Source organism: Phodopus roborovskii, unplaced genomic scaffold (genome assembly GCF_943737965.1).
Source record: "Phodopus roborovskii unplaced genomic scaffold, PHOROB, whole genome shotgun sequence".
In the NCBI taxonomy this organism is placed as follows: Eukaryota; Metazoa; Chordata; class Mammalia; order Rodentia; family Cricetidae; genus Phodopus; species Phodopus roborovskii.
Window position 1 is genome coordinate 14,087,457 of NW_026126563.1, and position 24,254 is coordinate 14,111,710.

A 24,254-nucleotide genomic window follows, 5' to 3' on the forward strand; every position below is an offset into this window, starting at 1 on the left:
CCTCTGCTTCTCCTGGAGTGCAAGGCTTTAAGTGTTCCCACCATGCTCCGATGCAACTCTAGGGGTCTAGCCCAGGGCCCTGTGCATGCCAGACAAGCACTCTACCAACTGAGCCACACAATCTCTGCCCTCCTCTCCTCCTTCTCTTCCTTTGGGCCTCCCATTCCTGCCCCCTGCTAAGCCTATGCTTTGCCCCTGAGCTCCTCCCACCCCCCACCCCAACCCCCACCCCTGCCTCCGGGAGGAGAGACTCAGGACAGGACATAAAACGCATTCTTAGATTGAAGGTCAGCATTTGCACCTTCACTAAAGTTGAGCAACATAACCATTTACCTGCATTGTCACAAAGGTGACTGACCAGCAAGACGACTGCTTTCGGTTAGTTGCCTTCACTCCCGGCCAAAGGCCCACTAAAGAGTAAAGATTGCAGTGCTGTAATAGGGTGCTGACATTTTCAGGACAGCCAGCCTCTGTCTGATTGGCTGTAAGGCCCACTCCACAGGAGATACATGATTTCACTGTAACTCTGGCCAAGGACAAATAGTCGAGGAGCACACAGGAGAGAGGTGAAGGTGATTCGTGGACACGACATCAGACTGCTCGCTAAATTCTGCCCACAGATCAGTGCAGCTCTCCTCCGCTCATCAGAGGAGGTCTCATGTGCAGTGGTGGTGGTGAACGCAGAAATTCACAGCTTGTCATAGGGCAGAGCATGAGTGTTAGCGGACTGCTCAGCCACAGCCAGGGTGTCTGTATAAACCCTGTCCTCAGGGCTCAGTGACTGTTACGGAAGAGAGGATAGAAAGATTGCAAGAGCCCAAGTGGAGACAATGTAGCAAAACAGTGTCTTCTGGACATGACAAGACCACAGCACTCATGGACACACAGCCACCGCGTCTGGTGACCCAAGAACAAGTCAGTTAATGATAGGGCAGGGGCTTATCTTTCTACTGCTGTATCAGAACACCATGACCAGGGCAATTTAGAAAGCATTTAATTGGGGCTCACAGTTCCAAAGGGTTAGAGCCCATGACTCTCATGGCAAGGAACATAGTAGCAGGCAGACAAGCAGGCACTGGAGAAGTAGCTAGGAGAAACATCTGATCCACAAGAGCAAGGCACAGAGTGAGCTTACTGGGAATGCAGTGACGCACCTCGCCCAGCAAGGCCACACCTTCTCGTCCTTCTCAAGTCCTTCTCAGACAGAAGAACCACACACTCAAGTCTATGAGTCTGTGGGAGCCATTCTCATGCAAACCACCACAGCTAGAGGTGCCATCTCCATATATGGACAGTTGATGGCTTCTGGAGAGGGGAAGTCAGGGGTCTTTAAGGGTGTGGCCCTTGGTAGGGCAGCCATGCTGCAGTGGGTGGACCCACACTGGGGAGTCTATAGGCATCACAAATCACAAACAGGACTTGATGGGTTACAAACAAAACAAAACATAACAAAACAAAAGGCCAGCTGGGTGTTGGTGAAACAAACCTTTAATCCCTGCACTTGGGGGGGGGGGAGAGACAGACAGATCTCTGTGAGTTCGAGGCCAGCCTGGTCTACAGAGCAAGTTCCAGGACAGGTTCTGAAGCAATAACAGAGAAACCCTGTCTCAGAAAACAAACAAACAAACAAAGGACCAAATTGGGGCAGTCAGGAAGTGAAGGTGCATCTGGAAAGAGGTGGGGGAGGGGTAAGAATGAATATCATTGAAATAACATTGTATGGAATTCTCAATTAAATATACTTTAAAATAAAAACGTTGGTGAGTGTCACTGTGTTAAACTTGTGTTAGGTATACTTTCATTGTGGTCATTTAGAGAGATAATAGCATCTACAGTCACATTTTGGTCAATGTTATATGGAGCTGAATTAAGAAACTCTTATCACCTACTAATGTCACTGTCATATTGAGGCTGGGGTAAGCAAACTGGTCCAGGTAAGTTAAACGTATAAATACCGCTGCCACGCTCGGTGCAGTAACATGGGGCACCGGTTTGTAGCCTAGGGGCAGGCTTCATAAAGCTGTGTAGCAGGACCCAGGGTCATGTGAGTCTGCTTGGCCAAGAGTGAGAGTGTCTCTGTGGACCGGTCGTTGGCAGTATGTGCGCCTATACGATTGTGACCAACATGGCACCCACTCAGGTCTTCTACGATGACATGGACCACATTTTGTGATGGACGAGTATCTGGCCGCATCTGTCTTTTTGGTAGTGAGCTTTCTACTAGTTTTGCTAGCAATATCCCTGTTCCTAATATAACGGGAACGCTCCATGAATGTCTCCTGGAAGAGCAACCGGCAGACTCCCACGTGGCACGATTTCCATGAATTTGCTCTGGTGGCACTGTGCATCACCTGCAGGGAGAGGTCACCTGACTCCTCATCACAGAAGGGCTCAGCAGTGCAGAATTTCACGATGAGACACCTGGATTGCTAATCAGAAACAACAGCAACCAAAACAAAACCCTAACAAAAGAAAACAAACAAACAAACAAACAAAAAACCACAAGTGGGTCATGAGTGAGGTGGTATTCAATTTGCAATGTGTCTTTCCTTACAGAGATAAGGCAGCTTGGTGCAATATGTTAGCCACACGTGTGGTTAATCTTGGTTGTCTCTTGATTGTAAGGAGTATGGTTTTTCCTCCAATTAACACACTGAGACTCTGTATTTGATATAATGCTGTTGGCCAGGTACTAGTTTCTAATCGGCTAGCTCTGCCTTAATTATTAACCCATTTCTGTTAATTTAAATATTTTCAAGTGGTTATCTTACCGAGAGCCAGCTGGCATCCTGCTCTCTCCAGACTCTCCGTGTTGACCCTCTTTACTACTTCCTCTTTCCTCCTGTCTCCTAGTCCCTCCTATCTTCCTTTCCTATTGGCCAAAAGTGCTTTATTCATTAGCCAGTATGAGAAACATATTTACAGAATGACATCTCCCATCACTTGATGGTATTGAAAGATGTCCAGAGACAGTTAGCATAGCTGACTTCTGGACATACCTGTGAGGATATTTCCAGACAAGAGGGAAGGGGAGAATGTCCTTGAACATGGTTGACACCATCCAGCAGGCTTGGTGGGGTGGGGCAGATAGAGTAAAAAAGGAAGGAGGAGGAAATCAGTTTGTGTAAACATTCATCTTTCTGAAACCATGAGAATAAGAAAAAACCCACGTTTCCTCCTTTGAATTATTTCTTTCAGGTATTGCCATAACAACAAAAAGCTAACTGTATACTACACAGTGTAGCAGCCTGCCCAGCATAAATGAGGCCTGACTAATACCCAGCACCACTAAGTAAATAATCTTAATGCCAAATAGCATCTGTCTTTACAGATAGAGTCAAAATCATTAATGGGGCTAGACACACAGATCTTAGTAGCTGAATACGTATGGTGCCCTCACTTTGGTCCTCAGTACCAATACAATCTGTGGCTGGCACAGTCCTGTGATCACAACACTCTGGAGGTGGCAGCTGGGGGATAAGAAGGTCAAGGTCATCCTCAACTGCATAAAGGGTTTGAGGCCTGCTGGGTACACATGACATTCTCTCTGTCTTTAAAAAGAAAAAAAAAAAAAAAAGCATGTTAATGAATTATAGAAGCAGTGGACTGTTCAGATCCAAATGAAGAACCTGAAAATGTAGATTTTTTTTTTAAAGAAACATATTTTGTACATTCTGAAGAAAATCAGTATTTCTTCTTTAGGTTACATTAGTAATAGCAGACCTGTGTTGGTTGTGTTGGAAATAGTTTTGGTTAATCATTTCCAGATGATGCATCTGGTTTTTCAATTTCAGAGATTTCCTTTGTGCTGGATATTTTAAGATATTACCGTCGACAAGAACAGATTTGAACAGAAGAATCTACTGAGTTTAATTAACATTAGCAAGTGACTTTTGTGGACTTTGCTTGGTAATGATGCTAAAAATCTCAGCACTATGCTTCACTTCTGTTTCTTTTTTTAAGACAGGGTCTCACTTTGTAGCCCAAGGGTGGTGTCAAACTCAAGGTTCCCCTACTTCAGCATCCAAAGAATTAGGGGTTAAGCTATCATCATGGTGGGTGGCATGCAGGCAGACACGGTGCTGGAGAAGGAGCTGGGAGTTCTACAGGAAGTGAACTGTGTCTCACTGGTCATAGTTTGAGCAAAGGAGACCTCAAAGCCCACTCCCACAGTGACACACTTCCTCCAACAAGGCCACACCTACTCAACCAGAGCCACATCTCTTAATAGTTCCACTCCTCATGAGGGCCATTTTCTTTCAAACCATCACATTCTTCTCCCTGGCCCCCAAAGGCTATTGTTAGTTTTTACCAAATAATTGTTTTAATGGTACCCTAGAACAACTGCGTTTTCTTAAGGTACTCTTGCAGAATGCTGTCTTCCAGTTGTAATAGCCATTGCCATCTTAGTTAGAGCAGTCCTGACATTCCCTCATAGAAGAAGGCAGTAGTGATGGTCATTAGACCCTCATTTGAGGTTTCAGCCATTGACTCCTACACTTCTTCCCCAGAATCATATCTCTCATATGTTATCCCGTGTGAGCTGCAAGTATCTCCGGGTGCCAGGAGGTGCTAAAATACATGGATCATTAAGGCTATCTGAATGGAGGAAGGTTAGGCCTTCTGATGATATACTGTGGAATAGAGCCACTAAGCACCCAGATGCAGGGGTAAGAGGCGGAAAGGCGTTGGTCGTAGGGCTGAAGCTCTGGATATGATCACATTCTGGAAACTCCCTATGTGAAGCAGTAAATTTGTTTCTTTAAGGCAAATTGGGTCAGGGTTTTCCGTTGTTTGCAATAAAGACACCACAACAGAATGTGTGGTGAAACAACAGCACTTGGAGTTTCATTTCTACAACGAGGGCAGATGCAGCATTAGAAAATACTGGCCATGGCACAAGAGGTTTGTAAAAAGGAATTGAGCTGGTTCCTCTTAGTTGCAGCCTCCCTTCTCATCTACCTGCTCAACTGCTGAAGGACATACTTGGGTAAATCCTAGCTGCTGAAGTTAAGTGCCCTGAAGCCTCTGTCAGAGTGTAACCCCGATTCCCCTGCCTTTCAAGGTGGTAACATCATGACCTTTTACATATCCACCGTGAGCTGTGCTTCTCATCTATCAAAGATGGCAGCCAACCATCCTTCCCTATCTGCTGGGTGAAATGTGGGCCTGTGTGGTTGGGAGCCACCCTTGAATCCCCTTGACTTTGAGCAGTATTGACGATTGAACCTCCAGTTCAGGCATGGGGAGCTAGCCCCAGCCATCCCTTCAGAATCCTTTTGACATCTCTTACCACTGAGCAGATGTTTTCAAGTATCTATTTATACTTTAAAAACTAACTGAATTGTTTTGTATCAGATTAAATCCCACTTTGCACAGTGTAAAGCATGTTACAGTGTGGACTTGTCCCTCTGTCTATGCTGGGGAGCTGGACAGCTGTCCTGAAGTTAACCCACTGTGGTGGTCCCTTGAGTTACAATAGCCCCACAGAAGTTACTTTGTCTTTTCTGACTCCCCATTAGCTGCAGGGCCCCAAATCCAACTTGGTAACAATGCCCATGGTGTCACAAATGGCTTGAAATTCCTTTTTTGTCCCCCTTTCCCAGGCTTTAAGTGCAGAGGACTGTGCTCTGTCCCCTTCCCCATGCTGGGGAGGGGCAGTGGTCTCCCAACTTTAATACTATCCTTTGGGCTCACCCCCCTTGCTGCTTACATTGTGCAAGGATTTAGGGTGCATGGTCCATAGCCCAAAGTCCAGACAGCTTCTATGAGGCTGGCAACATGGAATGCAACAGATGCTGTGAGGTCAGGGGTCTCATGTGGACTCAGTGGGCAATATGTCCCCCAAAGACCTCCTGATGGCTTGCCTACCAAAATGTGTCCACTCATGAATTTATTAAAGACAACCTGGACCTATGTCACTGGCAATCTGCTCTTTACTCAGGGGAATGTGTAGCTCTCAGCATCCATCCTTATCAAGGATGCTTTTCAGGTTCCATAGAAATAGTCATTGCAGTACCCTAAAAAACAAGGTACAGTCTGAATGTCATTAAGACCAGTGACAATGCATTACAAGAGCACTTGGATTAAAAAATATTACAGCATCAATTTGTAATGCCCTTAGCATGAATGCCATGATTCCTAAATTACACAATACCATTTCCAGGCAGAGACACATTAATTTTTTTTTTATTTAATTTTAGTATTCCAATTTCGTGTTACAGTTGTTGTCAAAAATTTTAGTCAGGCATGGTATCTCAAACTGTAATTCCAGCAGCCTGGAGATTGAGACAGGAGGATGGCAGTGAGTTCAAGGTCAGTGTGGGCTACAGAGTACAACTCTGTCTTAAGCAAAAAATTAGCCTGATTTTACAAGAGTTGTATAGAGTTAGATTTAAGGCATAACCCTGTTGTCCTAGCTAGTTGGGAGGCCACGAAGGGTGACTGAGCCCAGGATTCCAGGCCAGCCTGAGTACATAGTGAGATCCTGGAAGAAAGGAGTAAAAGAAGTCTAACAGCTGACAGATGACAGCAGCTGGCGCTACTCTTCAATTTCATGGATGAAAATGAGATATGGAGTTAAATGAGCTTGTAAAGAGTAGTACAAGCAACCATGAAACTAATGTGCATGGCGAGTTTAAATTACTTCATATTTGTGTGATAATTTCTATTAAACTCACTATAATGTTGGATGTTATATTCGGGGCAATGTGTAAATCTGGGTATGAATGCCCTTGATGATTAAAAGCCATTCAGCAGGAAGTTTCTTCTGTTTGACGTGAGTGAGCTCTAAGGTAGGGAGGATAGCCCATCTGTCATTAGCATAGTCTTAGTTGTAACAGTATTGTTTAAGTGCTAAAGTAAAGGAGATAACATTTTTGAAACCCATAAACCGATTTCTTTTTCGTGTCTAAATGGTGCATGCAGGCACCACCAGCTCAGCAGCAGAAGTGAGACTCTGCAGCTCTGGTTAAATTATCACCTTTGGCATTTTGCTGACATTTGCTTACATAAAAACCACAGCTTTTCTGTTTCGCTGGCATGGAAGTATAGTCGTCAGGGCGCTAAGAGAACACACCTTCACAGCTTACTTCTTAATATTTTTAAATATTTAGCCATGTGGCACAGGAACCCTCTTCTCTTCATGACTCCTGGTGGGCCCCAGCAAGGGGTCCAGGTGCTGGAGGCCACGCCCCCGCCGCCCACCTGCTCGGGGATTGGCTGCTTTGGGCCTAGTGGGCGGCCCGGGTCGGGACGAAGTTGGGGGTGATGGGCGCTGGACTCCCCAGGGTTCTGACACTTACAGCCCCGGCCAAGGCCACCTGGGTTCCCTGCCGCGCTCTGCCTCGGCGGACCAGGAGTTTTCTGACCCCGAGCTAGGCTCCCCGGGCCTCCCAGTGTGTCCGGGGTTCATCCTATCCCGGCCGGCAGGATTGGGCCTTGGGGCCTCGCGTGGGTGTCAGCAGCCTGGGCACTAGTCCGGGGGCCGCTGGGGCCGGTTCCGGGGCCCGGAGGGGCTGCAGGAAGCGGAGGCGGCTCGGGAGCGGCTGGATCGAAGCGGGCGCAGACACCCGAAACGGCTGGGGTGGCCGCGAGCCGGCTGCTGAGTAATCCTGGGCGGCGGGTGGGGGCGGCCCGGCGCCCACGTTCCCCGCGCCGCAGCCGGGCGGCGGCTCCGCCTCCGCGTCCCTCCCCGCCCCCTGCCGGCTGCTGTGCTCGGCTCCCGGCAGGTCGGAGCGGGGCTCGGGGAGCGCGGGCCGCTGCAGCCGCCTCCCGCACCTCGCCTCGGCCCGCGCGGAGCCTCGTGCGCCCATGGCCGGCTCGGAGCAGCAGCGGCCGCGGCGGAGGGACGAAGGCGAACCGGCCGCGGCGGCGCCCCTGCAGGACGCGGAACTGGCCCTGGCTGGCATCAACATGCTGCTCAACAACGGCTTCAGGGAGTCGGATCAGCTTTTCAAACAATACAGGTGACACCGCTCTGCCGACTCTCTGCCCTGGCTGCGCGCACCGGGTGGTCACCTCGCGACCTGCGGCTGCTCTCTTCCCTGCCCCCCACCCCCGCCTCCCAGGGCTTTATCTGCAGCCTTGGCCCCATCCTCCTCCCCTCCCCATCCCCCGCTGCGTTGTCCCTTCTCTCCCTGACACCGCATTCCCTGCTCACTTTCTGCCCTCCTAGGAGTGCCCAGTGTTTCTCCGCTGCTTTCAAGCTGTCGCCTGGTCCCCCACCGCACATTGGCTTAGGGGACTGATTCATCAGAGGCAGCATCGAGCCTGGCACTTGCAGGGTTGAGACTCTGGCTCGCGTGCTGCCTGGGTAGCCTTTGTGACCCGAGCACAGCCCGCTGCACCCTCGCCGGGTCCTAGTGTGGCGCTCTGCTTTGTATCCTTGGACGTTCCCAGTGCTTTTGTTATTTAAAGACTGTGTTGTATGGTTGTCGCGCTGTGCAGGAACTTAACAAATTTGAGCCCAAACTCTGATCGCCTGTCTCTGCTTATCCTTCCAAAGCCTGTCTTCGAAATGAGTTACTATGTCTTTCAAGAAAGGGGATTTATTAAGAATTTCTCTAGTAAGAAGAAAGTAGAAGGAATGCGGAAGAATGGAAGGGAAAACATGTGTGTTCGTTAAATTTTGTTTGTGCTGTTGTGGGAGGAACCTTCGTTTGGTTGGGAACCCCAAACATCCAGGTGTTGTGCTTCAGGAAGCCAGCTGGTTTACCCGGTGAATGTGGACAAGCAATCGGATGCCTAGCAGCGGTCCTGAACATGTTTAAGGGCGTCTGCCTCAGAGTTTCTTGAAGCCTGTAGTTTAGGTTGAAATTAGCGAATCACTGTGTAGTTGTGATGGAGAATTGAGTGTGTTAGCAAATGAGAAATGCTTAGACTTCAAAGAATGGCGGTTTCCACCAAGCCCAGAGATTGCTCTCCAAACAGCAAAGCAGATAGATATCTTGCAACTAGAAACTTTTCACTAAACCCGGTTTACTTTGTTTTGACACAGTCTATGATTTGTAAATGGTCAGACTAGCCTTGAAACTCCTGTCTCGGCCTCCCCTCGTGCTAGGAATTACAGCCTTGCATCCCATACCTTGCTTGGCTCTACTGAAGGTTTACTTTTAAGTCAGCTCCTTCTCATTCTTATGGGTCTGAAAATGAAAACATTTTAACTTAGAATGACTTATTTAAAACACACACACACACGTTTGATTTGAGCTGAGTTCAGCAAAGGCTTTGGAGGATTTTTTTGGTTGTTGTTGTTTGTGTTTGTTTTTTGAGACAGGGTTTTTCTGTATTGCTTTGGAGCCTGTCCTGGCACTGGCTCTGTAGACCAGGCTGGCCTCAAGCTCACAGAGATCTGCCTGCCTCTGCCTCCAGAGTGCTGGGACTAAATGCTTAGACCACCACAGCTTGGCTTTTGATGGAAGATTTTTAAAAGTTATTAATTCCGTATTATCGCTTGCTTGTGGGTTTGTTTTAATTTAAAAAAAAATTTTTTTTTTTTGTTTGAAACAAGGTTTTGCTATGTAGCCTTGACTGGCCTGGAACTCACTATATAGTCCAAGTGCTAATGTTACTTTCATATTGAAAGCGGGAACCTTTTTCTTTACTTAGCCCAGTGGCTCTCATTTTGTGGGTCATGACCCCTTCTTTATATTATTTATATTATTATTCATGACAGTAGCAAAATTACAACTATAAAGTAGCATCGAAAATAAGTTCATGGTTGGGGGTCACCACAATATGAGGAACTATGTTAAAGGGTCTCAGCATTAGGAAGGTTGAGAACCACTGACCAGTTTAATGCGCTGTCGCCAGAAGGCTGCTGTTGTGCTAACAGCAGAGAGATACATCTTGAGTGGAACTTTCTGTAGGGAAGGAGATGGAAGGAGATTAGGAAATGTATAGCTGGGAACTGGGGATGAGGAAGAAATGAAAACATTGTGGTACCTGTTTTTTGCCAAGCACAAGTTCCAGCCGCATTCCCTCATTCACTGTCACCGTTAGTGTGGCAGTGAGGGACTGAGACTCTTGGCATTGACGGGATCCATCACCATGGCTCTAAATCAAGACTTGGGTTTCACCGTTCTTTCTCCATTGCTAAATTTGTGAGACATTTGCAGCCTGCCCCAACCTCATTTCCCAGCACTATTACAAAGCTTTAGTTGGGATGGAGGGAGAGGAGCAGAGTGAGTGAGAGCATTATCCTATCAGCTTTCCCTTGCTCCATCTGCTGTGCTGGGATGCAGAAAGACCCTGCTTTCCTCCCACCTCTGAAATGTGCGGAGGAGCACTGTTGCATAGGAGGATGGTCAGAAACTGGCGTCCAGGGACTCGGGCTCCAATATACAGCCCTTCCCTGTTGTGGATGCTGTATTACCTGTAAAACAAAGGTAGAATTAACAGTACCCAAAGCACAGCGTGGATTGGTAAAACATAACAGGAAGAGAGCTGGGGACAGGGTATAGCTCAGCTGGTTGGGTTCTTGCCTATTGTGTGTGAACTCTTGGATCCAATTCCTAGGCTTCCACACCACTCAAACTGGGTGTGGTGGTGCATGCTTAGAATCCCAGCATTCTGGAGTAAAGGCTGAGCATCGCCATAGGAAGTTTGAGGTTGTCTTTGGCTACCTAGAGAATGTGGGATTATCCTGGGATACCGGAGACCCTGTCTCAGACAGACAAAAACAAGAATCAGGGGAGCCTGATGCCATGTGTGCGTGCAGTTAATAGCTAGTCTGCTTATACGCCATGTGTGCATGCAGTGGATGTATGTACTGTCACCGCTGTTTCAGCACAAGGTAGGACGCCCCATTTATGCAGATAGCCATTACATTTACATTTTAAATTACACTTTATTTATTCATTCAGTGCATGTTTGGGGGGGTACACAGCTTGTGGGATGTGGAGTTCACGCTGAGATCCTCAGGCTTGGTGGCAGGCACCTTTACCACCTGAGCCAGCTTGACAGCCCTCTATGCAGTGCTCACCCTTGTACCACATTGGACAGTCATACGATGCTTTAGGAAACGCTTTCCTTCATTCCAACAGAGAATGGAAACTCAGCATTGGCTTTGTGACCAGCGTTTGGGTGTCACTTCTAGCTCAGCTTAGCCGTAGAGGATCGGGAACCAGATTCCTAGCTGTCGTTTTAATCTAAGTTGTTCTGTTACCAGTAAAGACTCAGGGGTCAGATAATTGGGGCGAAAACCTGGTAGATAAAAGAGGTTGTGGAGGAGCAACCAGCTGACCTTCGCCCTTTCCCCAGAGGCACAGCAAGCATCTCTGCACATCCAGACCAAAACAGACAGTGCATCTCTAAGGCCCTCCCTACTGCTTCCTGTGTGTCTCTCTATCCAGCTCCCTGGATCCTCCATACTCCCTGTAGCTAGCTGGCTCCATCCCCTGACCCAAGGTTAATTTTATTACCACAGTCTTTTTTATTGGCTTCTAACAGTGAACCACAACCCTTTCTGGTAAAAGTCCTCTTCTTCAGATGAACAAAGAAGCAGTGTCTATCTAGCATTAAAGTACCTTTTTTTTGTTTGTTTGTTTTAAGTAAGAAGTTCGTTTTCCTATGCCCCGTTGAGGAAACGAGTAGTTTCACCATAGGTAGCAACGGTCCTGTGTAGGAACTGGTACAGCATGGATGTTCTTCCATGGGGATTAGAAATATTTCTTGAAGCTTTTTCAACCAGAGGGCTGGTAGGAGAGGGGGCAGACCTCTCAGGAAGCCCCGAGGATGACCAGAGACATGTGGCACTTCAGCTAGCTGTGTAATCTCTTAAAAAAATTACCTGGCATTTAGCCTCCTTTCTTCCCAGTGGCTACCATTACATCCCCTGTTTTCTTTCTCATCATCTTTTTTTCTTCTTTTGGGGGGGGGGCCTTATGGAGCCCAAGCTAGCTTCAAACTTGCTATGTAACAGGGAATGAGACTGAACTTTTATATATCACTCTACCTCCTGAGTGGTGAGGTGACAGGCATGCCCCCCACCATGTCCAGTGTATGTGATGCTGGGGACCAGATTCAGGGTCACGTGCGTGCTAGGCATGCGTTCTACCAGCTGAGCTACATCCGCCCATCTCTTGACATCCTTTTTGACGTTTGTAAGTCTTACTCTGACAGTATTGCTACCAGTTTCCGGCCATGGATATTACTGAAATAATAAGCATAGTAAAGAATGTGCTGAGAATGAGTGCATAGAATTCTGTGTTCAATCCCAAGCACATCAAATATAGTGTGTATTGCCCATTACACATCATCCATTATAAATGTGGACAAATAACGTTTTGGCCAGGATTTGATAGAAGAAAAAAATGTAGCTGAGATTATGGATTCTGTTTTTCTTTTCCATTTTAAATTATAAAATGCCAGAAAACATTAAAAGTGAAAGAAAAATTTGTGGTAAATAAATAGTGTGTGTGTGTGTGTGTGTGTGTGTGTGTGTGTGTGTGTGTGCTAATGTGTGTAATGCATGTACAGATCCTAAACTGCTCAGCACAGTCATGGAACATGTAATGGAGTCATGTTCATGTCTGTATTTTGAGAACATGTTGACTGTAGAATTAGGGCTATTGCTGCAGAGATGGTTCTGATCCCATTTGGGACATGGGGAAGTATGGCCCACTAGCCAGTTCCTGCCTGCTGTGTGTCTTTGCAAATAAAGTTTTATTGGGACACAGCCACACTCATTTGCTCACTTCTGGTCTGTAGCTGCTTGTGCATCACAGTTTTAGCAGTAGGTAATTGTGGCAGGACCATGAAGCTAGCCCAGGTACAAATCATGAACATCCTTGGGAAAATTCAAGGTAAGGATATCAGACTGGTGGGGCCCAGGCTTCTTCCCTACTCCACCCCATGTCACATCCCTGAGACGCAGAGGTGAGACCATGTCTTGGGTGCTCAGAGATAGTAGGGTAGCTCAGCTCCTGAGACGCAGAGGTGAGACCATGTCTTGGGTGCTCAGAGATAGTAGGGTAGCTCAGCTTTGATGCTGGAGTCTGTGAGTAAATCTGTAGATGCAGAAATTCAAGAAAAACTGAGAACTGAGGGTAAACACGGCTGGTAACTTCATCTGTTGATCCTTCCGGCTTCCTCTCTCAGTGGCGTGGTTACCAAAGGGCTCGCCTTGAGTTCCTTCTGCCTGTTGCAATTCATGGGAAGGTCTGATTAAATATTCTTTCAGAATTCATTTAGCTGAAGTGAGATTCTTTTAAAAAAAAAAATCAGGTGCCCATAGAATAATGGGAGGGAGCAGAGGAAATGAATAGCACCCCTCAAAAATTCTCACCTCCACAAAACCTTAGGATGTGCCATGGGCGCATTCACACATACATGTGTGTGTATACACACACGTACATTTGTGCAGATTCAAAGTTAAGAATGCGCCTCCAGAAAGTCTGGATGCTCTTAGTCACTGATAATGGCTTCTGTTAGATGATAGTTCTCCTCTAAGCCAGTGGAGGAAATCTGCTTGAGGCTAAAAAGACAAGAGAGAAATAATATTGGACCATGGAAAGGCTTCTGTTTTTTTAAGGTTCATTTTAATTTTTAATTGTATGTATGTGTGAGTGCGTATATGCACATGTGAGTGCAGGTGCCCACAGCAGCCAGTAGAGGGTATCAGATTACTCCAGAGCTGGAGTTGACCATAGTCAAGCTCTGCCTGACAAAGGTTCTGGGAACTGAACTTCAGCACAAACAGTACTTAACTGCCAAGCCATCTCTACATCCTCCATCTTTTCTAGTTACACGAAAACCATTTATAGGTCCTAGGAGTTTCTACCTTTCACAGGCTGCTTGAGGTTTGCATACATACTGTTTTCTTACCCTATCTTTCCTTAGCAACAGCATTGAGACGTCGAAGGCCTCAAGGACAAGAAAGCACTGAGGGAACACAGGAAGCTGGTGGCTGAGTAGGCCACATGATCTTGCCCTCAATTTCAAAACTCCATCTAGCTCTAACTCAAACTGTGAGAGGGGATGACAGGGGTGGGGAGAACCTGGTCTCTGCCTTATGCTGTTCTCTGTGGTTTCACTTTTCATAGTTTCTGGTTACTTACAGTCAACAGCAGTTTGAAAGTCTTACATGGAATGTTCTAGAAATAAGCAACTCATTAATTTTTATTTTATTTCAGTTTGAATTTTTTTTTTGAGATAGAGTATCAGTATAGTCCAGGCTGGCTTCGAACCCCTGCCTCAGCCTCCAAGTCCTGAGGTTATGGGTGTGTGTCACCACATCTGGCCAGTTCAAAACCTTATAATAATTTACATTATTATTCGTTGCTTTATTTTATTGTTAACCTCTTCCTGTGTGCAGTCATCATGTAACGTGTGAAGAAGACAAATGGCATTCAGAAGGTTCAATACTGTGAGTGCTTCAGACATCCACTGTGGGTCTTGAACAGTGTCTCTCAAAGATGAGAGGGTGCTACAGTACCTCTTTCAGCACTGACTGTGACCCCAGGGCCTAAGTTCACAAATACAGTACCCCTCTAAAGTCACCATTGAGTCAGCCTCTGTGTGTGCAGCTGTGGGAAAATGCACTCCGCCTTCTGAACAAGCAGGAGTGAGGGCATAGTTTGTAGAGTCATCCATAAAGTTGCTGTGTGAGGAGCGCCAGCCATGATTCCCTGACATCCGTGTGAAGACTGAGATGAGCTTGTCTCCTTTCATCAGATTGGTTGGCATTTTGCCAGCAACCTCATCTCCCCCCCCCCCCCTTGTTTCTGCCTCCATCTCTTCCCTTTGGTTGAAGAGGTTCTAAATACATGGTACACACAGGTACATGTACAAGAAAACCCTTCAGAGACATTCCCAGACCTTTGGCAAGGACGTCTGCGTCGGATGCCAGGGTGCACCCCCAGAGTCACTACGTGTCCAGACACGGTCTTCTTTCAAGGGGTCCTAGCTAACTTAATGCCTTTGTTCACATCTTCTTTGAGAGACGCTTCAGCCCCTGTCAAGTCCTGTCCCAAGCTGTGGCACCACTGAAATCACTAACTGAGGTGACTCCCGCCCCAGTATACATCGAAATGAGCGAGGTGGCTGCTGACTGGTACTTGCTGAGTGCCAGGCCACATGCCCAGTCCTTTGGGGATTTTACTCCCCACATAATCGTGCTCTCTGGGGGAATGCGTTGAGTATTTATTTCCCTTGAGCAGACAAGGGGCTTAGCATGGTGACACAGGTGAACCGCTAAGGTCACAAAGCAGCAAGTGTGTGGGGCATGTCTGGTCTGAGTCTGTGAGTGGCCACTGGATGTGACCTCTATTTTTCCTATACAAGTTTCAGAAGAGAGTTCACTGAACCCCATTGTTCGGGTGAGTTCTCTAGGCAGTTTGTGAACCTCTTCCTGCCGCCCAGGAACTCCTCACCAAACCACCTGGCTGGTGTAAGATGCCCCGAGTCCCTCTACCTCTCCCTAGAGTAGTTAGCATTGCCCAGGCTGTAGTGGACCTTCTCGTGTGCCTATGTGAGCCTATGTGAGCCTGTGTGTGTGTGTGTGTGTGTGTGTGTGTGTGTGTGTGTGTGTGTGTGAGAAAGGTCAGAGTGAAAGAGAGTGGTTCTCTCATTCTACTTTGTGGGTACCTGTGTTGTATTCACATCCCCGCCTCTTGTCTGTAGGAAAGGGCTTCTGTTGTAGAGGCTTCCTGTGCACACAGGTCCTGAGGTTGCTGGTGTTCTGCGAGGCCCGGGAAGTGATAGACATCTTCCCATCAAGCGCATCTCATTCCCCTGGCAAGCCGCTGTGAACAGCAAACCCATTTCCTCAGCCTCTTCCGGGTTCTCCCTGAGGCTTCTATAAACGTCTCACATTTTGGTTGGTCTGTTACTCTTAGTAGCTTCTGATAAAGTCCCTCCCTGAAGAGAGCTCATTCCTTGGGACCCCAGCCTCTATGCAGGTGATACAACACCTGAGCCAGGGGAAGGAGAGTTGAGATTGTGTCCGGTGTCTTCCGTTACAGCTGGATGCCAGCAGCCTTAGGGACAGCGGATCGCTCATTCATTCCCGTAACACTGTGCCTCTGGGATATGCTAAGACCACATACATGGGCTGGAGAGATGGCTCAGCCATTAAAGCCTAGGCTCACAACCACAAATAGAAGCTCAGACATTAAGATAAAGAAGACAACATTCCTCATTCCAAAGTTGCCAGAGATCACTGGATGCATTTATCTTTTGAATACATGACTAAATCATGAAAAACAGCAACAGAACAGGTCATTGAGGTTAGCACAGAAGGGAAAAGTATTTGCTGCACAAGACTCGTGACCTCAGTTGAACACACATCAACCCCACAAAGTTGCTCAAACCTCTACAAACACCACGGTGTACGTGTCCTCTCTTCCCCCCTCCCTCCCTCCCTCCTCCCTCCCTCCTTCCTTCCCTTCCTCCACCCCCCCCCACATGCACTAAAATTTAAGTAAATAAATAAAAGCAGGTCCCCTTTACCGGCCATGGAGTGTTTATGGGAGGTAAGTCTAGAATCTTCTGTCACTTCTTTCCTCTTGGTGCGGCCCAGCCTGCCCTGGGCTGAGCAGGGTTGGACAGCCACCATGGAAACACCGGACCAGTGAGAGTCTTTGTCCTGGTCAGTTCCTTCAGATGTCACCTGCATCTGGCCCAGGAGGCGGGATGCTGGAGACCAGAGCCCTTTCAGTGGCCGGGCTGTGACAAGGCCTGCCTCCCTGGGAACTTGTGGAGTCGTGACTCTTGAGGGCATCACAGCTGTGCTCTTTGGATGGCAGACAGTCTGTGATTCCCCCTTTATGGTCTGAAAATGAGATTGGCAGATGAAATGTCCCATAGTATAAAGTAGTCAAACATTCATAATGCAGATCACATACACTCAGCCTGCTTTCACCAAGAGAACATACAATAGACGCAGACGCTGTAGCTGTTAAGTAGTGAACAAACTTGGATGTAGTAGCAAAGCCGAGATTCTTCTAAGGGCTGTGCGCGTTAACAGAAGGGAAGTGGCAGCGCATTCCCTGCGTTAAGGGAAAAGGGATGTGACCCTAACAGAAGAACCAGGGTCGGGCCAGGCTGACCTTTGTCCGGGAAGTGTAAAATAATCAAGTTCCCTTTTAAGAACATGGGATATGCGCTGACCCAGGGTCTTGGCAAACAGTTTGTATCTTGAGGTCACACTTCCAGCCGAGACTGTAGAAGCCTTTACTAATAATTCGGGGTCAGATGGTAAATTGCGAAGGGTTTGCAGGGGAGTTGGGCAACATCAGTATTCAAGTAGAGTTAAAAATGAAGAACCAGGGGCTGGAGAGATGGCTCAATGATTAGGAGTGCTTCAGGTCCCTGAACCCATATCAGGTGACTCAGAGCCAGCCATAACTCCATCTCCAGGGGACCCAGCATCGTTCTTACTAGCCTCTGTGGATACCTGCATTCATGTGCAGACGCATGGGTACACATGATTTAAAAAATTAAAAATCTTGTTTAAAAACAACCAATTCCCAATTTTCTTTTTAACATTAAATTGATGTAAACACATAAAATCAAGCAAATTGAATAATTGCACTTGTCGGTATCCAGTATTTCATGTTTTTAGTAATTTATGGGATGTTGAATACATTAAAAGTGGATTATAATACACTGCTTAAATCCTAGCACATGATACAAATAAATGTTGGTTGGTGGTGTGTGGCCATCAAAAACCACAAGCAGTTTGTCTGCTGGGAACACAGTTTTCCAAAGTTAGGGTCAGATCTTGACAATGAATGTCTTTGAATGTTGCAACGAACGTGGCTGCATTTTGTGCCTACAGTTTCTATAGCCAAGGGCTGAGCCAAACAGGGATTGAAAATACCTGAAAGAAAGGATTCCAGAAATAGCTAAACAACACAAAATTAGATTTTTCTGTGCGTCAGGTACTGTGCTGGAAAACAAACTTGTTGATTATAGGTGATCTGGATGACGTAAAGGTATGGGGCATACACACTGGTTAGCTGTAAATACTGAGCCTATGGACCACGAGGGCCTGGAACTAGTCTCGCTCAGTACCAGGGGCAGACGTAACTATTACTGTGTAAATAGAAATAAACTAAACCAATGCTGTATCTTCATAATTTTCAGAGATGCTAAGGTGGCAGTTTGGGACAGAGCTGAGAGCTCACACACTGCACAATGGCTTGCATCCTGGGTGCCGCCCCACGGTGGTGATTGTGTCAATCCCAGGGGCCCCTGGGATTCTGAAATGCCCCTCCAGAGAAACCCTGAGACCGGGAGGTTCAGAAAGGGCTTCTTCATCTGTGAGCCCACAGGCTTTTGGTCTTCACTAAAGGCTGCAGCAGGGGTGGGGTGGGTGGGGTGGGGGGTGGCCGTCTGCCCAGCTGAGGCTGTGTGAGCGGGTGGAGGATGCAGCGCTTTCTTTGTGTCTGCGGCCCCAGGTTCACATTTCTGTGGAGGATGAAGAGCCCCCAGGTGACGTGACACACCAGTTTTTCCTGGTTACAGACGTGCTACTTGTGGGCCCCAAATAGTTCCTGGAAGCATTGTCATCCCCAGTTATCCTGTCCCTTGCTGTGTGCATTCAGAGCCATCAGGGACCTTCCTTTTGTCTTACTCAATGCATCACTGACCTGCTGGTCCTGGGCCTCTTCCCATTATTACCCAAGTCTTCTTAGCTTTGAACTGCAGGGTGCTACTCATCTTTACCCTTCAGGAATCCTGTAAGCTTTTTACTAAGCCCATCGTACAAATTAAAAACATGCTTTTAAACTTTTAACACCCACAACTCCAGAAAGGAGGACACAGCTGCCTACAGTTACATAGTCCAAAGGACTATTGTCTCGTGGGAAATAGGACAGGATGCCTTGCCTTGACTCTCTGCCCTCCCTGCCTTAGGAGCAGCTGACAGGGCCCCATACTTGCTTGGCTCTCACTCACAATATGACATCAGCCCAGCCTGTTCTTACAGGCTCATCAAGATTCCTTGCTGGGTGGAGCTTTTCTAGAAACATCTGTATCTGGAGCTGAGGCTTCTCCCTCCCGGTCAGTGACAGCTTGCTGCTTGTCATACCACGCAGTCACCACCTCTGCTTTCGGACGGTCCTTTTCCTGTTTTACCTCTGGGCCACATTCCCCTGGGCCTTTCCTTGTGTCAGTTATTCACCATAAGATAGCCGGTTGTCAAGGACACCAGATCCGTAAATTCTTACTCATCCTTTGACCTCACCACTAATAAGGCTTCTTAGGACAATTCCAACATGATTTGGGAGTAACACATGTACCATTTTGCATCCAAGTTCAAGTTGAATTTGCCAAATAATAGAGGCCCCTTAAAAAGCAATTGGATTAGAGCAGAATATCTGCCCTGTGGCCCCTTCAGGGTGCTTCCCAATGGGAGGAGTCACCGTGAAAAGCTTGAGTGACTTGTTTTCCATCTCTTGTTTTGAGCAGTGAATTGCAAAATCTCAAGTTATGCTTTGTCAGGGAAATCTCTGGAATGTGAAGAAGAGTTCCTGACACTGTCCAGGTTCATCAGGCCCATGCTGGTGGGATGGGCTCTAGACTCCTGAGCTACGATGGAGAAACCTAATGGTCGGGAGTAACTATGTTTCACAGTACAAGTCAGTTTCACATTAGTTTGATTGCTCAGAAAAGAGTGTTGTGTACATCTGCGTGTACACAAGAGCTTCAGCTCTTAACCACTTATGCGATCCAAGTTGGTTTTTTTTTTTTTTTTTTTGGTGTTATTTCTACGTTGATGATTGATGACACCCTCATTAGCTTGAATTTTGGAGATTACAGTTGGAGATTACAGAGTGAGTTAGAAATCACCACCTTGAAATAACGATAAAATGAGACAAGGGCCAAGCCTTGGGAGCAGCTGGGAGCAGCCATGGTGTCTCAAGCAGCTCAGCCAAAGTTGGGACTGCAGAGATGTCGCCTGAGAGGTTCTTCCTTGTTCTGGAAAAGTTACCACTGCTAAAGGAGCAGGAAAGGAGAAGACTCAGGCCAGTCCCTCTCCCTTGCTGGCCGTGGCCTGGGCCTTTGAGAGAAGAGAGTGAACTGGTGAACTGTCCTCCTAACAGAAGGGTTTTAAGCTGCGAAACAACAGAAACTTATCACAGAGAGTTCTTCAGGCCTGGAAGAGTATGGTTGAGGAATCCAGAAAAATGAAGTAAGCGCAGATGGAATTTCCACGTCCCCGCTCTACTGAAATGCTCCTCAGGGAAAGTGTGGCTGTTTGCGTGAGCGACAGGCACCTCCAGAGCTCAGACTTGTGATCACAAGGAGTATGGAGCTTCACTCTGAACTGAGAGAGGGAGAGAGAGAGAGAGGGAGAGGGAGGGAGAGAGAGAGAGGGAGGAAGAGGGAGAGGGAGGGAGAGGGAGAGAGAGAGAGGGAGAGAGAGGGAGAGAGAGAGAGAGAGAGGGAGAGAGAGAGAGAGAGAGAGAGAGAGAGAGGATCTCCAAAAGGTCTGAGTTTTTAAAATGAATTAATATTTGGATTACTCACATCAATAGACAGATATTTTTAATTATAAAAGCATTGTTACAATTTGTAGTTATTGCCACAAATAATAAAGGAAACAAAGATAAAAAAATGAAAATACCTTGATCAGTTTTGTTGCTTTTTAAAATTTTTTTATTTGTATTTTATTTGTTCATATGGGTGTTTCATCTGCCTGTATGAATGTGTACCACACACATACCCAGTGCCTGTGGAGGCCAGCAGAGGGCATCAGATCCCCTAGTGCTGGGATTGTAGATGTTTGTGAGCTGATAGGGCAGAAGGCCTGAGTCAGTTGACCGGTGTGCTTGGATGTCACCTTTGCAAGCTACCAGTGCTATCTAGAAATCTAACATACTTGCTACTAAAATGCCAATATTGCATTTTTTGCAGGAAAAAAAAGCATCTTACAAACCACATGGAATCTTAGACTCCAAATAGTCAAAATTAATTTTTAAAGGACAAAACTGAATGTCACACATTTCCTTGACCTTAAAACTCCCTACAAATTACAGTAACAAACAGCAGCATAAAGGCAGACATGTAAAACCATGGGACAGAAGAAAAGCCCAGACATAAATCTGGTACGCATGGTCAAATGATGTCCAACAAGGAAGCCAATCCTATTCATCTGAAAAAGGGACTTTTATTTTATTTTAACAGTGGGGGAGGGGTCCTGGAACTCACTGTCTAAACCAGGCTGGAAATCAGAGATCCACCTGCCTCCTGAATGCTGGGTTAAAGGTGAGCGCCGCCATGACCAGCAAGGAAAGGGTATTCTTTTCAACAAATGTGTGTTGAAAAGAGGTAAACTTCAGGTGCTGTTCCTCAGATGCCAGCCTACTTCCTCCCTTCCCCTCCCCTCCCCTCCCCTCCCTTCCCTTTTTCTCCTCCCCCCCCCCCCCGAAAAGTCTTTTCTTGTACTGGAACTCACCAAGCTAGGCTGGGGCAGGAATCCTCCTGCCTCTCTACCTGGGATCAAACTGAGGTCTTCACATACAAGTGGTTTACCCATCACACCGTCTCCCCAGCCCAGCAGTGAGCCCTTACTAACTAACTACTCATCCGCATTCGCCATCACAATTCAGGAAGAAAGCAGCCGTCTACTACATGGCTCTAAGCCTGTAACTTTCAGATCCTCTGGAGTTTTGCTTATTTGTGTTCAATTACTGCTACATTCTGGTGGTCAGTTAGAGCTGCTGCTGTATTCTGAAGATAGTTCCAAATATTAACCGGTCCAATATTTATTTCCCCTAATATCATTAACATGGATCAAATACCTTCCCAATACATCAGCCTTGGCTCTTGTTTCTTTTCTCCCTCACACATACAGGCAGAGACGCATGTGCTGCATTTCAAAGCCTCTTTAAGCAGGAAGCCTTTTACTGTGACTTCTGGGGTAAGGCCAAGGCCTTTCTTTTGTGTGTTTGTGGGTAGATTTTCCACTCGGCTTCTGGTCTGAAGCCACGCCCATCACAGTTCCCAGATTCTTATATCATGACCCCTGAAGTAGTTTTGCAAGTCATGTAGTTTTCTTCCTCTCACCCTGCACCTAAAGCTGCTTTGAAAGCTATCTGTCCTTTTCAAAGAACCCCAAAGCCTGCAATTAATTTTTACATGCTAACATTTTGTCCCTAATTTGCATCTGTTTGGACAGTAAGCCTTGAAGTATACAGTCACAGAGCACAAGGACATTGAACACAAATGCTTTTGGGAATAATCCCTAGAGTAAGCATGGAGCTTAGCCAGTAAGCAGGAGGAGAGGCAGTTAGACTCAGTGGACTAGGTGAAGGGCGTCTATTTCTCTCCCTCTAATACTGGTTAATCCAGAGACTTAAGAGAGTCACGATTGGCCAAATAGATTTCTCTCTCTCTCTCTCTCTCTCTCTCTCTCTCTCTCTCTCTCTGTGTGTGTGTGTGTGTGTGTGTGTGTGTGTGTGTACAAGGACAGTTACACACATCATTTGGAATTGTAGTACTGTATTTTTCAGGGCTGCCTTCTAAGTTTCTCACTGTACATAAGACAGTTACACAAAGAGGAAACAGTTGCAGGAAGTATTATGTAATGGTTAATTAAAAATGAGTCTGGCAGCCAAATTTCTCTTTTACTGAAGTAAAATTGGTTGAATTCAAGAAAGGAAGGAGGACTGAGGATTGTGGAATTACTGGAGAGAGACGGGTGCAAGCAAGTATTTGCTTCTGCAATCCAGTTTGCATATGCCATTTCTTAAGGCATTAGTTAAAATGGCCATGGCTACAGGGTGAGCCTCCCTACCAGCTTCTGGCTCTGACAAAAGCATAACTCACTGGAGCTTTGAAACAAGCCGCACGCATGGTCCACCGTCATAGAAACCCTGTTTTCCCTCAGTGATGGAATTACACTGAAAAGCTAGCAGGGGCGGGGGTGTGACTTTTGGGGATGCTTGGGGACACCTTGCAGTAGACCTGTGTCTGTCAGAGTTAGCTGGCTGCGGAGAGTGTACCCAGGCAGTGACAGTTCAGAGGAAGAGTTGGGGGTGCCATCTGCCTGCCCATCGGATTGCAAACTCAGAGGCCACAGGCTGTCCACCCTGTAGGGTAAGAAGAGTGAGTATTGGCCCTCGTCTTTAAGTCAGGGATAGCAGGTCATGGTGGGATGGCGTGTGCTAGATGCCTGTTCCTTCAAGTTCCCTGTCTTGCCTTTGCTACTGAAATGATACGAAGAAACCTGGAACCCCACAATATCTTTTGCTTGTATGTGTGAATGCCTGTGTGAGTGTGTGAGCGCATGAGTGTGGAGGTCAGTGTCAGGGATCCACTTTGATTTTTCAGACAAGGCCTCTCACAGGACTGGGCGTTTCCTCACTGATGAGGCCAAGCCGGCTGACCCCCAGGTCCAGGGCTCTTCCTCTCTGCCTCCAGAGTGCTGGTATCACCGTACCACCCTGGCCAGCTGTTAACATGGATGCTGGCGGTCCTTTCAGAACTCTTAGGGAAGTCAGAGGGCACAGGTACAGTTGCCCCTGGTACCCAGTGCAATGTGTGCCCCCCTTCCTCCCCCCTTTCTTCTCCCCGGAGCTATCATGTCCTAAGTTGATGTTCATGTTGTCTGGCTGTGTGTTTGATTCCCCCAAGTTTCTAACCATAGGTACTATATGGTCTCAGTTTTAAAAATATATATGATTCTCTATGGTGGTTTGCATTTTGTATTTATGAAATCTAACAGTATCAATGGATATAAGTCAGGTATAATTGCTTTTGTTTTTGTTTGCTTCCTTGTTAGTTTGGGACATGCTCTCCGTGGTAGTTCTGGCTGACCTAAAAATTGCCATGTACAACAAGCTGGCCTTGAACTCATGGAGGTGTGCCTGCCTTTGCCCCCCGAGTTCTGTGCCAGCATTAAAGATGTGCTATCAAGTCTGCCTGAACTGTAATCATGTTAACTTTGGACAAAGTGTTTTATCATGTGTATGTAGAACTTACTATTTTACAGTAACCATTTAGGTAGTTTCCAATCCCTTAGGGTTTCTCTTAGTGCTACAGTGAACATTTTGTCTGTATAAAACAGATATGTCTAGACGTGGGATTGTTTGAGTTGAGATATCAATGTTGTTCTATAGTGGCAGATTTCAAGAGTTTTACAGAAGATTATTATTTGCTCTTAAATTACTTCCTCATATACGTGATGGTATTTTAATTTTGAGATGGAACAAGCAGAAATAGATTACCCTATGCATTTCTATTGTATAAATAAGAAATAGGCCCAATGGCATTGTGGTGGTTTGAAAGAAAATGGCCCCCAT

General features: G+C 46.7%; 1 protein-coding gene across 1 annotated transcript in view; it reads left to right on the plus strand.

The window, feature by feature from the left end:
- The first annotated feature begins 7,334 nt into the window (after nt 1-7,334).
- Ttc39c (tetratricopeptide repeat domain 39C) overlaps nt 7,335-24,254 on the plus strand; it is a 67,758-nt gene continuing 50,838 nt past the window's right edge. The window contains exon 1 of the mRNA XM_051201987.1: nt 7,335-7,967. Within this exon, the coding sequence (XP_051057944.1) occupies nt 7,813-7,967 (155 nt within the window). The 5' untranslated portion in view covers nt 7,335-7,812. The remainder of the gene's footprint in view (nt 7,968-24,254) is intronic.